Consider the following 15,093-nt stretch of genomic DNA (forward strand, 5'->3'; position numbering starts at 1 on the left):
AATCATCCTTACTTCAAGATGCATATTTACATTCGGAGTTCAGGCATATCAAACTCCACTTTCCTATCTTGTTCCCATGAGCAGTTATACTTATAAGTTGTTATAATTTATAAGTCGTTATAAGTAAACTCCTATGGGACAGATAGCCTTTCAATTGTGAAAACTAAATTGGCAGTATATCACTATCAGGACATGTCGCACATATCACATACACAGCACCCTTCCCACAGGGATACCTTGTGCTTAACTTAGGGGTGACTTGCATTTAAGAAAAGGGAAGGTTACAGTCTGGCAAGTGGGTGCAGTTGCCAACTCGACATGGCAGTGCTAGACTGCGCACACACACTGCAGTGGTAGGTCAGAGAACCTTTTGCAAAGCTGTTTTATTTGTGTAGCACAATCAGTGCTTCAGGCCCTCTAGCAGCATTTGATTTACAGGCTCTGGGCACACACGGTGCGCTGTACTACGGACTTACTAGTAAATCAAGTAAGCCAATTATGGAAACACTAATCCATGGCAACAAATTACAGAGGAAGCACTTGCACTTTGGCACTGAACAGCAGTGTCAAAGTGCCCAAAGCATCTGGACCAGCAAAAACGAAGTCCAACACACAGTAAAATACATGAGGCAAAGGCAAAAATGCAGGTAAAAACCCACGCCAAGCATGCAAAGTGTAACATATGGGCTTCTAAATGTACATGGGAACATGTTACATTTACTCAGAAAACTATATTGTCCCCCTCCTAATACATTCATCAGCACATGACCCCACCACAAACCTATATTGATATATTAACAATTGTAGCAGCTGTAATTCTTTTGAATAAAAATTGATTTATTGCACAAGTAAGACATTGGCACTAATAATGAATAATAGTGGCTTGCTTCCCGGCATGATTTTGCTCAGACATATTCTGATGGAAAGCTCATGTGGTTTCCTTTGACCCAATGTTTATCATATTTGATAAAGGACATTGAGCAAAGGCCTGCATGTTAACCAAAGTTTCAGAACCGTAGTGTATCTGCCTAATTTAGCAGCAAAAAAAACTGTTCATACAGAGCCCTTCAAACATTTCCCTCGACAAATTTATCTTTTCCCTATTATCTGAATGCTACCCCCCGCCCCCCATAACTTAAGTTGTGCCTGACTTCAGTTATTTTCCTCCGCCCACAAATCTGTTCATCGGCACTGATCCTCGAAAACCTCATTCCCACAATGCTCTGGCTATTACGTTTTATTGTTTTTCGTTGTAGGCTGTCTCTCTAACTTAACCTAAATCAAGGTGACTCCAAAATCTAAAGTTAAAAAAGGCAAAAAAATATTTGTGGTGGAGATCAAAGTTCACGAAGCGACAGCCCCCTCCAAGTAGAAATCGGTTGAACTAGGCATTTTTGGTGTTTCTCCCTCATTCTACCATGTCGGATTCTTCCACATATTTCTTCCTGTTATTGCTTCATTCACATTTCTCTAGCTTTCTCTTCTGCCATAAAGAACCTCGGATTATTATTCGGTCTAATGGGAGAAGTTTATGGTAGGCCTTGAGGTTTTTATCATTAGGCTCTGAATGCGACAGCTGCCAAGAGCAATGCAGTCTCTTACTGCTGGGATCAGAATGAAAAAGTATCATTTTAATAAATGTATCCAGAGGCGTAGACCACATTTATTTGTAATGGAACAGAACATTTGCATACAAATAGTTGGGCTAAATGGGTCTTGGTCTATTTTCCAGAAGCACACCCAATGTACTTACTAAAGGTCGTGACAAATATACAATCCAGTCAGTCTGGATGGTCTGTTCAAATAGCCAAACTATGTATACATTAGTTTAATTCTATCTGTATAGTGTGAATTTAGGGGAAAGGCTGAGAATTGCTGTACATGAACAGAAGGATATTGTCAGTGTGATGGTAGGGGTAGTTGGTTTCTTACAGACTTTCTTGCTGCATTATGACCTGGCGTTCTTTAAATAACTGGGCCCTCCGCTGTTTCGTAAATTATATCACAGTTGGTGCAGTGCAGATGGGCACAGGGATGTTGTTCCAGATATTAGGAGAAAAGATGAATAAGGCCTGTTGCCTTGTGTGGTTTTTAAAAATAATTTACACGTCTTAACCTCCAGTCTGATTGTGTCCTGCCTGCAGATTTGTTTAGAGCCACGGAAGACTGTGAGCCTGTCAAACAAATCGGCAGGGGTGCCAATCTTGATGACTTTTTATGTGACACAGCTGGGTTGGAAGATAGTGTGGGCTTGCGAGGAGAACCCAGTCTTATATTTTTCCCTACTCCTCCTGCATGCTCAAAGATGTATAGGTTGAGTTTACCCCTGTTTTTGGACTCTTCTTTATCTTAACTCTGAGGTGTTTGTCTGGTGAACCCATGGATCATTTGAGAGGGAAAGTTACCACCTCTTCCTTCTTCACAATCTTGGACTCATGCATGTCATCGGTTTTTCCATTTCTGTTATAGAGACTAATTTTTGAGTTGACTTTTGCTGACAACTTCATGGAAGTGAACTTCTATCTTGATTGTGAGAATAAGTGTGCACTAATCATCTATTGAAGTCTTCTCGGAACGATGATCTGCAACAGTTTTGGGATGCACTTTGGGAATTGCTTCCTTTGGGAATGCATCCTGATAGTTTATTCAATCAGTAAATGTGTTTGTTAGCTTTGAGTTAAATTGGTATTGCATTAACCTTTTTTCCACGATTTTCTTATCATTGACAACTGAAGAAGGCTTCACCCTCTGCATTGATCCTATTGAAAAGCGCAACCCAAGGACCTTGCTGCTCAGCCTGCTGCCATTTTCCCCTGCATGTTTCATCTACTCCTCTGTGATTTTTTTCAGCCTGTTTTTTTGGAGCTTGTCTAGGGCTAGACAAAAAATACTACCTCTGTAGGTGATGTTGCTAGCCCTAGATCGACAGCCAAAGTGCACATCAGCCCTTATTTAAATTATAAGCTTTGCATCTTGGATGAAGTTAACAAATGATATTGAACTTTTTAAGCATCGAAAACATTGTAAATTGTGTTCCTTTCTTTCAGGGTTAACAGTGTTTGAATCTGGACAGAAGAAAACTGAAAAGCGGAGGAAACTGAAAGGAAGCGATGCATCTTGCATTGATGGTTTTCTGGGACCATGGGCAAAATATGTTGATGAAAAAGATGTGGCTAAACCGTCAGAGGTAGGTAGTTATTACATTTGTCAAGCGTAATTCACATCTAAAGTATAACATGATTATGGTTAGCAAGATGTCCTACGAGGAATATCAAATGTTCTTTTTTTTTTTGTCAAAGAAAATGTTTATATTTTCCTAGGAGCAACAGAAAGAGCTTGATGAAATTACAGCAAAGAGACAGAAGAAAGGCAAACATGAGGATGAGAAGCCAGCAGATGAGAAGACTATTTTACATGGTAATGACATCCTTTTAGGAATGTGTTTTCTGTATCCTAGTTATATATAATTTTTAAACATCCCTTTAGGAATGTGTTTTCGGCATCCCAGTTAGATATAGTTTGTAATGAAAAATATATGTTGACTATCAAAACTCAGTTCACTTGATGGCATGTTTTCAAGATCTATAGTTTACAAATTAACCTTGATTGCCATAGCTTTAATAGCAGTTCTGATTAATGTATTGAAAGCGTTCCAAATGCATTAGACTTAAACCCTGGTCTCAGAAATACGAATGCCTTACTTTTCAACAAGATAAAAAGAATCGTCCTTGTTGCTAGTAAATCTTGTTCACATGTTGTAAATCCAAATGCAAAGGTGAAAATACAAGTCAAATTTGAGGTTTTGTCTTTGTTTGATTCTAGAACTTGATTGCTCTCTGTATTTTATAGTGAACAGAATTCAGTTACTAAACCATCTGAATTTTAGCTCCCTTATCGGAGCAGATTCAGATGTGTGTGTATAAACTCTTCCACTACCCTGTCGCTCGTATCGCCAAACCAACTCCAGTCAGCCCTCCTCCCAATACCTCAAAGGTCCCTAAATTCTAAACAGCTTTTGTTTTCAATCCAAAAGTAGAAAAAGTAGTTTGGGAAAAATTGGCTCCTTTATTTAATGTGTACTTAACATCTGTATTCCAGCTTCCATGGAGAACTGGTAATCTGTATCACCCCGGGTTCTTTTCCCAGTTGGGAGACCTCAAAGGTTTATGTTGTATAGAAATAAACTGGGAATCCCTGTACAAGGCCTCTTTTTCTCACATGTCCACCACCATCTATATTTTGGCTGCCCTTTGACCAGCTTGTTCCATAAAGCTGGGAAAACATTTTGTTTGTTACAATTTTAAGAAAATAAGCCAACCTTTAATGTACAGCACATGTTTTGGTAGAAAAAAATAAATGCTTCCGTAGTGTGGCTATTTTCTCAGACATCTCCACAGTAAATCTGAAACTATGGGGATCCTCACAATCCCCAACATGTTTGGGTGTGGATGGGGTATTGGTATCAGGAGGGCAGACATGGCTTCAAACTTGACCTGGATATAATTTGTTAAAGTGAGAAAGGCCAAACCTTTACTTGTCCCTCCCAAACATTGGAAAAGGATTAGCATTTAGGAAGGGGAAGAACTGGTAGTATATGACAGATGTTTTTCTTCACTTTTACACTTTTTTTTATAACTGACAAACATATCCACCACTCAAATTACTTTCATATTTCACTATACTAATTCACCACTAATCCTTTATGGGTTTCGGAGTAGAGTTCTGCTCTCGGAAAAAGGGCTTCAACACCTCTTCAGGGGTAACCAGCGCTATACAAATGCAAACCTTTTTTCCCTCTTCTATTCCTCCACTATGCTTTTCAATCCAAATAGCTGACTAACATATACACCACTCAAATTGCTTTCATATTTCACCATACCAATTCACCACTAATCCTTTATGGGTTCCGTAGTACCGTGCTACTTGCCAAAAAAACGCTCCAACGCCTCGTCAGGGGAAGTAAGTGCTATATAAATGCAATTACAATACAATATAATATCTTGGTTATAATTCTTAATGCCGGTGGCGGAGTGTAAATTGTGGAGTGGCGCGGGGCTGATTAGGTTTACTTTTTTTGATATTACTCTGAGGAAAGTTTTGAGCAGTTTATGAAGGAGTGGAATATCTGAGACTAGTTTCATTTCTGTTGGCTGTAAGTTCCAGTATTTGGGTGCAATTATGTAAAAGGATTGTTTCGAAGAAGTTATCTAAACTTTCTGATTTTTCAAAACTGAAGGTCCGTACTGTGTTGGCAGTAAGTTCCACATTGAATGTTGGTTTGTCTGAAAAATTGCTAATTTTCTTGTGGTGTATGCCCTTATAGTTTACTCTGGCTTTGTTAAAGCCTGACATCTTCTAAGTGTCACAGTCTACCAGAGAGTGTTCTTGCAATACATTAGTTGTACAGATAAATTAGCAATTTGCAGATTGTTGTTCAAATTCCAGTGAAGTGATCGACCCCTCTTCATGTAAGCTCCTGTGCTTGTGGTATTCAGTCTAGCTATTTCAGGTGTAGTATACATTTGGTTGGCTGAGGCATCTATGCTTCAGGTTGAAACCATACACAGAGGGTTATTCTATTTTGTTGTTAATCTAATCTCAAAAAGTCTTCAACTGAATGTTTGATATCCGTTGGCCTGTAGTTTAAAAAAGAAAATTAGTTGGAATAACTCTAGCTTCATGAGCATGCAGGCTCGAACTGCGTTCAAACAAGAAGGTCATAGATTGTGCATGTGTGTCATGTGGAGTTGATTACACACCACTAAGTAGTGGCAGCTCACATTCATCTTCGTCCAGTGCCTGATAGCAGAGAGAGATCATTATGTCTGTTTAGTCTTATCTTGCTCTGGGTTAAGTTCAGACAGCTTTCCTTTGTTAGGTTGGCCACCTCAGGCAACAGTGTTGCGCACAGAGAAAGACATTTACCCTTCAACAAGTGCCTATCATCAATTTGCGCTTCATTGATTGATTGATTCATAGGCATGTGTGTGCTCCAACAAGAAGTGTGGAGTGTTTATATTCAGGGATGATGAACATGCATGCATTATCTGAGAACTTGGACACCTGGCATTTAATTCAGAAGGCCCTGTCCATCAGGAATCCTAGTTCTGGTCATGACCAGACTATTACATCCAATGATTTTTCTAGGGTGACCTCACTTTTGTAATATATCGGAATTTATGTAGTCCTTACAAATTTTGAGACCAGATCTTTCAAGCTGTACTATAGCTGCAAACCCATTTACTTCCCTTTAGAAGTATGTGAGATCCCCCATTCAAATCCTGTTATCTGTAAAGGTAATGGACCTAGTTGGCTTGTTTACAAGGTATCAATAGCCCATAAGATCATCTCCATTTCAAAATGCTATTTCATCGATTCCCCAGAATTGAAGAGCATGTGCACACTTTTCACTAGCTTGTACATAACAAATAATGTACACAAGGCAGCTGCTGGGATCCACCCGATGCAGTACTTAAATAGATTTTCAAAGGCGCTGCCTGATCGGCTTGACCATCTAACAAAAAAAAAATCCTTTAAGCGGACCCATGCTGGGGAGATATATATTTCTCCTTTATGATTTTCACCTTTGTTGAAATTCGAGGCTGCTGCAATGCAGTGTTAGTTACTCACCCCTTTTTTATACTCTAAATTCCATTGGTTACCTTCATTTATAATGACCCCCTACTTTAGCCAGAGTTAAGGAACAGCTTTTATTTATCCTCCATCTGAACTATTGCTATAGAACTCAACTGTATGCAGCTATGTGTAGCGGTGGGTTCAGTGAATGTGGAAGAGATGACAGCGCGCATTTTGCCTTACTGCATGTGGCATACATTCCCACATGCTGCGAACAATTGAAAGTTAACTACCTCTTCAGATGAGTTTAGCTCAGCCTGTTTGATCTAAATGAGCCACTCTAGTCTTTGACCTGTTCATTTATGGTCAGTTAGCAAAACTGTCAGTTGGCATTTTGTTCAGAGCATCAAAACAGCAGTGTATTTTTAATATTGTGATAGCCGGTCTGATGCCAGGTCTGACAGAGAAGCCATCCAAAATCCTCATCACTTTCTTCTTTTTCCTTGGTGTATAGTCATGGCACTGCTTTGAAAATCCAAATAGTCACAGTGCTAAAACCCTGTAGAGAATGCAGGTGAAACTGCTCTTACTTTTATAACATTACAATTCTAGTCTTCTGTTTTGATGCAACACATTGTCATGCCCTTTCAGTTTGACTCATTTATTTGTACTTAAGTGCGAGAACTTGCCTACTCTCTATTTCTTCGCGAATGTCAAAAAAGTGCAGTTTATTATCCGAGGATTCCACAACGCATTGGCCTTGGTGCATTGATTGGGCAGACAGGTGGCGGTACTATTAGCCGATATCAACAAGGCTTTTGATTCAGATGGGAATATTTATTCACTCTTCTAAAGTCTATTAATCTGGGCCCACGGTTCCTCTCCTTTATCCGCCGTCCCTACACTGATTTGTCTGCTTCTGTTCGAGGTGCAGGGGCGCTATCCGCCCTCTTTCCCATTCATTTGGGCACTAGTCAAAGGTGCTCATTGTCCCGCACCTATTTGCCCTTGCTATGCAACCGTTGGCTTACTGATTGAGGATAGATACTCTGGTGCTAGGCATCAAGTGGCCTACGGAGCTCTCCGATAGGCCAGCACTTTATGCAGATGCGCTCTTCTTTCTTATAGATTCAGCAACGTCTGACCCTCGAATCCTGCAGATAATGCAGGTCTTCGGTGAGACCACCGACATATGAATGTGAGGAAGTTGGTGGTATTCCCTGTGGGTGGTGCCGCTGGTGGCCTGGAATGGGCGTTCAGTTTATCGCTGGCCGCAGACTGTTTCCCCAGACCCTACCCTCTCATGGTCCTGCAGTCTAGGCCCATTTCTGTCACACGTTAGGGGTGAAGTGAAAGTATGGTTCCCGCTGCCCTAATTTTTGCTCAGCCGCTCGGCAATCTTTAAAATGATCTCGCTGCCACGTATGCTGTACCGAATTCAGAACTTCCTCAATACTATTCCTCCCACGTGGTTCCGACAGATTAACACGGTTCTAAATCTGTTTCTATTGGGGGTGCTACACGTGTTGCTCTCAGGACATGCTTCCTGTCCATGTACTGTGAGGGCATCGATGCAGCAGACCTACAATCCTATTATGCTGCGTCTCCTTATTGAATATCAGTGACTGGTGGTATAATGCCCAAAATGATCCAGCTGGCACTGCAGAGACGTGGGTGATGGGGGACTCAGCACTCCTCGATCTTCTCTATAGTAATAGAGGGCTAGACTTCTTCCCCCGGTGACCCAGGTGGTAATTTGCGTATGGAGGCAAACCTTCCGGCGGATGGGGTGTTGGGAAAGACTGACGTGGGGGACCCCACTGTTGCTGGGTGTTTCTCTGGCAGGTGGCCGCATTGCTAGGGTTTCAACGATGGGATGCTATTGGGGTGTCTGCACTGGGAGACATTATGAAGGGAACTGTCCTAAAACCATTTCAAGAGCTGCAAACTGAATATCCGCTCCATCGTAGCTAACTTTATAGGTACAGTTCCGCCACACTATATTCCCCTACAAATGTGACCTCTTGGAACTGCCAGAGTTTAGCTCGCTGGAGGGCAAATTACTAATGGGGGATCTAGGTGCTCATAAAATTACACAAATCTACCAAAATTCGATCACAAACAGCTCCACCACATTACTGAGCCTACGGACAGCCTGGCAAGAAGATATTGGTAATCTAGATGAAGAAGACTGGACTGAGGCCCTGGCAGCTCCCCGGGTTATAGCTATTTCCCATTGTCTTCGTGTGATCCAATTTAAATATTTGCACCGGGCATCATATACAAGGCACCGCTTGTGGCAGATGGGTGCCATTGCTTCTTCCTTGTGTCTTCGGTGTGGAGTGGTGGAAGGAACCTTCCTACATAGTGTGTGGAGTTGTGCAGCATTGCGGCGCTTTTGGCGGGGGTGGCTTCCTGTCTTGCAGAAGTCCTCTCTTGTCCCATTTGAGCCTAAAATGATCCTTATGCATATTACAGAGGAGATTAGCGGGAACAGTTATAAGAGACTTATTTTTGTGGATTATCCTAGCAAAAAGGGACATTGCAAAATGTGGAAGGCAGCCACGCCGACATTGGTGGGGGTGTGGAAGAAGGCAATGGATCACTGTATGGGTCTGGAATTTGCCTTCTTCCAGGCAAGTGGTAGCCCTCAAAAACACGCAAAGATATGGCAGTGTTAGGCAGATTATCGTGGTATAATCTTGGCACCAGTGCAGACTGCCACGGCTCACATTGACACCGAAATACAGTCCTATGGGGTTGAACCTTGAAGACGTGAACTGGAAACTAATAATGTACTTGGTTTGGGGCATTGTCTGAGGCATGTGGGGCTCTGGGGGGCGGTTTAGGAAGGTCTGTCCCTGTTTTTTGTATCCCCATCATAAAGATACTTTTGTTAATTATTGTCTTGCATATATATGTGGGCAGGTCAGGCCTTGATGTGTTATCAAAATGCAATCAAATTTGTTGTGAAAAAAGCGCAGTTTATGGCTGCTGATGGTTGAAATGCAGGACCCGAATGCACTTTACAAAATCAGTGCTCTTCTGCCTTGTAAAGTTTTACAAGAGAGGTTATATTGGGTAAGTAAAGGGAACATATGTATACAGAATAACTCAAATCTCATACAGTATTCTTGTTTTGTTCAGTGCATTGGATCATACAGTACTGAGTGCAGAACTGACATTTAAAGAGTGCAATGTTTTAACCTAACATCTTTTTCTTCCTCGTTTTTTATAGTCAAAGAAATGTATGACTATCAGGGCAGATCTTATCTTCATATTCCACAAGATGTTGGTGTTAACCTGCGGTCCTCAGAACCACCTGACAAATGTTACCTTCCCAAGAAACAGATTTTTGTTTGGTCAGGACATACAAAGGTATGCATTTCTTATTATGAATAATATAGTTATTTAGAATGTGTTTTATACTATAGGGTGCCTTTACTATTGGTGCTGCGGAACCCATGTGTAAGATATATTTTGTAATATGTGACTCTGTAAGATGTTACTTGACTTGTAGGTTTGCTACACATGTCCTAAATGATGGGCCCCTTTTTATGCTATTTGCAATTACAGGATCATTAGTCAAACACTTAATTTGTTTGCCATGTACAGGTTTTGTTAGTAAATTAGTAAGTCTAATTGAATTCTGCTGTGCCGGAGTACCTAAAGGCATTAACTTCAGGACAGCAAACAAGCAGAGATGGAACCATTTACATGCTTTTATTTGTATTTAGGTTTAGAGTTAGATTATGGTATCTTTTCATCTTTAAAGGGCAATTTCCTAGCATTCGTAACTTGAAATTTTAAATTCGCTAATCCTATCATTCTTTATTAAACTGCAGCCAACATTAAACCATAAAGAAATTAACGTTCCTAGAAGCCCCAGGGCAAATGAGAGTCCAAAACAACATCCAATCATCTCGTCCATAATTCCTCAAAAGTCCATCGAGTTCTATGCCCCATCTTTCTTCATGCAACATAAGCTGTCCTCCTATTCCACTCCTTTCCTGTTTTGATTTTTATTTCGTACCAAGACAAACAACGTCAACATACTTCGCCGAAACGTTTATTGAGCAGCATTTAAGTGTACAATCCGACTAATAAACAATAGATGATCTACACAGTGTTAAGTGCGAAGCCAATCTTAAGCTGAACAATCCATGGAGAAAACAGAGCAATGAAATACCTAATCCATACGTAGCGTATTGGCCCTCCTCTGTTAATTCCCATGCTATATTCCTGGGTGGAGTACTTTTGCTTCTGACCACTGGTAGGAATAATCCCCACCTCTGTGTCCTTAATAGAATTTAAACTTTCCATTACTAAAGCTATGAAATTCTACATTCTATACAATACTGGGTGCAGGGATTGTGCTTATTCAAAGCTTATTCGCCACCAAAGAAGCCATAGTCAATACTGGTTTAGAGTAAACGTTTTTAAAAGTAGAGTCCGTACAACAATCAGCGCCACTCAGAATATCCTCCAAGCAACCCCAAGTGTAAAAGCTTTGGAAGCAGTCGCTCCACAGGCAGAGTGCTCCCCAAAGATGGAAGTATCGAAGCCTGCCTTATGAATGATCCATCTGACTCATCTTAATATAGTGGGAGAGGACACCACCTTAAAAGGGCGTGCCAATAGATATCAATAATTGTCATTCACTTGGGGGTGAAATTCGCTCTATGTCTTCATATGCCTTGATAAATCTAACTATACACAGTTTTGGGGTATCATCAAAAGAAGGGAATGAAAACACTAGAATTTTATTTAGTTCTTCTAGAAATGTGGAAGGTAACCTCCTCAGGAGGGAATCCAAGAAAGAAAGTTCCACCAAAATTAATACCCCAAATCGGTGTAGTGACCACTACATTTCCTCTCGGTCTTCTGACTTGCACTGACAATCTTGTAATTATTTGTGATGGGGAGAACTTGTATCCCTACTCTTGGCTCCAGTCCTGAAGGAAAGCATCTGTCTCAGTCGCCTGAGGATCTGATCTCCAAATGAAGTTCTTGTCCACTTGATGACCTAGTCTCAACGCAAACCAGTCCATTGTGAATGGGCCCCATCTGTTCTCTAGCTCCCTGAATACCCTTGGATGCAATTATAAAGACTCCTCTCTTGAGTGCGTTGTGAATGCCAGTCTGCTGTATCATTGGTGACGACCTGGAAGTATTCCGACTTTACTGAAAAACGTTTGTCCGGGCAGATGGGGGTGGACATGGGAGAATGACTGGCCTTGTGTAAGGATCCGAAGCTTATTTCTATTTGACCGCCCCAGGTGTTAGAGGTAACGTACTGCCTATACGTCCGTTTTCAACTAGACTCAACACTGCACAGTTTTCTTGTTTCAGCATCGTACTGCTAATGAGTTTGCTAGAAGTTCCAAACAATAGATATGCAACTGTCGTTCTTGAGTGAACTATTGTCCTGTAGACAATTCGCTGCATCTTGCACCCCACCCACTTTGCTGGCATCCGACTCGATGATTATATCCAGATCAGAACAGATGATCACTCTCCCGTTCCACGTCGATGTGAGTGAGCCACCATTCCATCTACTCCTTGGCCTCTTCTGTCGAACGCACTAATTCAGAGTATGTTAGACCCTTTCGAAGATGATAAGCTTTCAACTGAAGGGCCCTGTAATGAAGCAGGCTGATAATTATCACCTGTATGGACAGTGACAGCAGGCCCACTATCCTGGCAATCCCACACAACAAAGTATTTTGTCTTGAAAACATTTTCAGATGTTCATGTCATCCTGGTACACGATGCAACGTACCCCTCAGGCCCGTAGGCTGTCCATGGCTCACCTTCGCACCTTGGTAAAGCACAAGGTTGCCAAACAGTGTGAATGAGAGAGTCTTAAATTCGTAAGTTTGGCCTTCCCACAAACTGCAGAAAACCTGGGTTTGGAAGAACAATTGAGACTGTACTGTAACCATATTTCAAGTCCAGATGCACCATTCAGTCGCTGTGCCGCAGGAGACGGTGGATACCTTCCTTCTTGAAATGCCGGTAGAGCAGTCCCTCGTTAAACTCTTTCAAATTTATGACTGAGCATTTGCCTCCCTCTCTTTTGTCTACCACAAAAAAATTGCTGACAAATCCGTTCAGGTGAATGACTGTTAGAGAAATGTCATCTTTCTCGAGGTTCGTAAGCCTCCTGAGAAATGATTGAGGCTTCCTGGCTTGAAACTTGGAGTTTGAGGTCTTTTGCCTTGGCCGCGAGTGCCATAGAACTCTGTTTGAAAATCTTGAAATCTCTGCAGGACTCTGATGTCAGACGTTCCACGTCTCCAATCGTGGACAGAACGCACTAGCTGCCCTCCCACTTTTAGTTGGGAAGAAAGGAGAACACTTACCAGAATTGGTTCCTTGGGAATTTCCTTGCTCTGTGATGTTGAGAACTCCTGGAGGGGAAGAAAGGCCCTAAATGAGATTGGTCCTGCCACTGACCATGCTGCAAGCCTAAGCCTCTGTTTGGGGCTTGGGAGTGGATGTGGCCAGTCAAGCACCCTCTACCACAACCGACCTCTATGAAAACTTTAGGGGTGAAAATCTTTTTCAGGGAAGTTGCACCTTATCCAGGGATGTAAACGTTGCCACAGATTTCCCTAGTTGCATCACGAATGGGTCCCTGAGCAGGCTCCCATGTGCAATCACCACTTATTCTGATGATGCCGGATCTCCAAGCATAGGGTCAACGTTAATCAAGAGTGACATGCACTGCTCAGTAGAAAAAGCACAATTAGAATTGCCTAAGAAGATGATTACTTGGGGAGCCCACCCAACAAGATTTCTGGGGAGATCAGGGACCCTGATTTTTTGGCCTTTTCGGCCATGTCCATAATCTTAGTGATGGGCCAATAATCTCAAGCAATTTACCTTGACAAGACTGCCATGCGCAGTCAATGGCTTTTTATGGTCTCTGACATAATTCCCCAAAAACATGGCCATCCTGCTTTCTATTTCTGGGGTTATACGCACCTTACCCTCCAGTGAAGTGAGATGCCACTCTGGAGATGTACACAGGCCTTTTTCCACCACTGCGAAGAGTGAGAATGGAGGAGATCGTCTGGATAATGCATGTCTGATGTGTCATTTTCTGATGCTCCAGTCCTAGGTTGTCATGTGGGAATTGGATGCCAGTGACTAGAGGGGCCAAGATAACCATCCAAGTCCTTGTAAGGTTTTTATGGTGTTAGGGGAATCTAGTTGGGTAACAACATCCCCATGATGCTACCCTCAGTGGTAGGGACTTGGACTCTCAAGTCATTGAATCCAGGCAGGTAGTGGGAAAGGAATACCCTCTTCAATCTGTCAGAGGCATCTAAATCCACCCCTTGCTCATGTCTCAGTTTTCCCTGAGCTTTGCTAGGGTTTTAATCAGACTGTCTTTGAAAGTGACTGTTCTCCAGTGACCTTGGGCGTTTTTCCCCCACGAGGAGGGGGTCTGGACAAAAATAAGCTATCTGTAGGAAACTCTTCTTCAAGAGGGCTGTAGCTGAGGCCACCGCCTGATGTATCCAGGGACCACGGACTCAAATAAATCATCATCAGAAGGAATTATAAAGACAGATTCTTCCTCTGTATAATGCTCAGAGCTCTGCATCTTGTAGTTATTGAAGTGCCTGGCACTACTATGGTAGCCTTTAAGGCTAAATGTCTTACTAGCACAAGCTGAGTGAATATGGGGCTCAATTATGGGTTCCAAGACCAGAATGCTGTATACCTCTAGCTATCCGTGAGGTAAGCAATCTGGACGACGTCTATCAGAGAAGTGGAGTAGTCTAAGCTACCTTGCAAGACTACAGACCGCGAAGGACGTTAGCACTTCTTTCGATACAGGGAAATTAAGATACAGATGTTACTTGGGGCCGTAATGCTCCATGTGCAGGCGTGAAGCCAAGGCTCTGCAATAGATCACGCTGTTCTCTATTTAAAAATGTGAAACCCGCATGCACTGGTGAATGCAGATGCTCTCTAGCGTTGGAAGACCATACCGCAGCAACACACTCCAGCTCACGGAGAATTCACATGACTTTGGTACTGCGTAAGAAACACTGAATATGTTTAGATGGCTATCCTGCAAAACAATTATTCAGTAAATGCAACAGGTTGCTTGCAACACCCTATCGAAAATGGGGAAAATACAAAGGTATAAGAAAGAGAGGTGGCGATACTCAACTCACGGCTGCTGAAGCTAGAGCGAGGAAAGAGGGGGCCATAAGTGTTGATGATGGACTTTGAAGTGATAATGAGCAAGAGGATTGGATGCTGTTTTGGACCCTCATTTGCCCTGGTGCTTCTGGGAAAGTTAGTTTATTTATGGTTTAATGTTGGTGTCTGTTTAATAAAGGGAATGAAGATGAGAATAATCCTTCGCCCCGGTCATGATATAGAATTTAATTAAATTTAGGCTTAAGGTATGGGCTAGTAGTAATGAAAATGTAATTAAAATATGGCTTAGGAAACCGCTACTAATATTGTAAAGTTTAGGGTTGAGATGGGGAC

At 41.9% G+C, this 15,093-nt stretch overlaps 1 protein-coding gene across 1 annotated transcript in view; it reads left to right on the forward strand.

Moving 5' to 3' along the window:
* Positions 1 to 15,093, forward strand: part of CDC40 (cell division cycle 40) — a 386,639-nt gene that overhangs the window by 173,310 nt on the left and 198,236 nt on the right. Inside the window, exons 5-7 of the mRNA XM_085611551.1 lie at positions 3,048 to 3,187; positions 3,321 to 3,417; positions 9,815 to 9,954. Of these exons, the coding sequence (XP_085467677.1) occupies positions 3,048 to 3,187; positions 3,321 to 3,417; positions 9,815 to 9,954 (377 nt within the window). The remainder of the gene's footprint in view (positions 1 to 3,047; positions 3,188 to 3,320; positions 3,418 to 9,814; positions 9,955 to 15,093) is intronic.

The sequence above is a fragment of the Triturus cristatus genome, chromosome 6 (genome assembly GCF_964204655.1).
Source record: "Triturus cristatus chromosome 6, aTriCri1.1, whole genome shotgun sequence".
Taxonomy (NCBI): domain Eukaryota; kingdom Metazoa; phylum Chordata; class Amphibia; order Caudata; family Salamandridae; genus Triturus; species Triturus cristatus.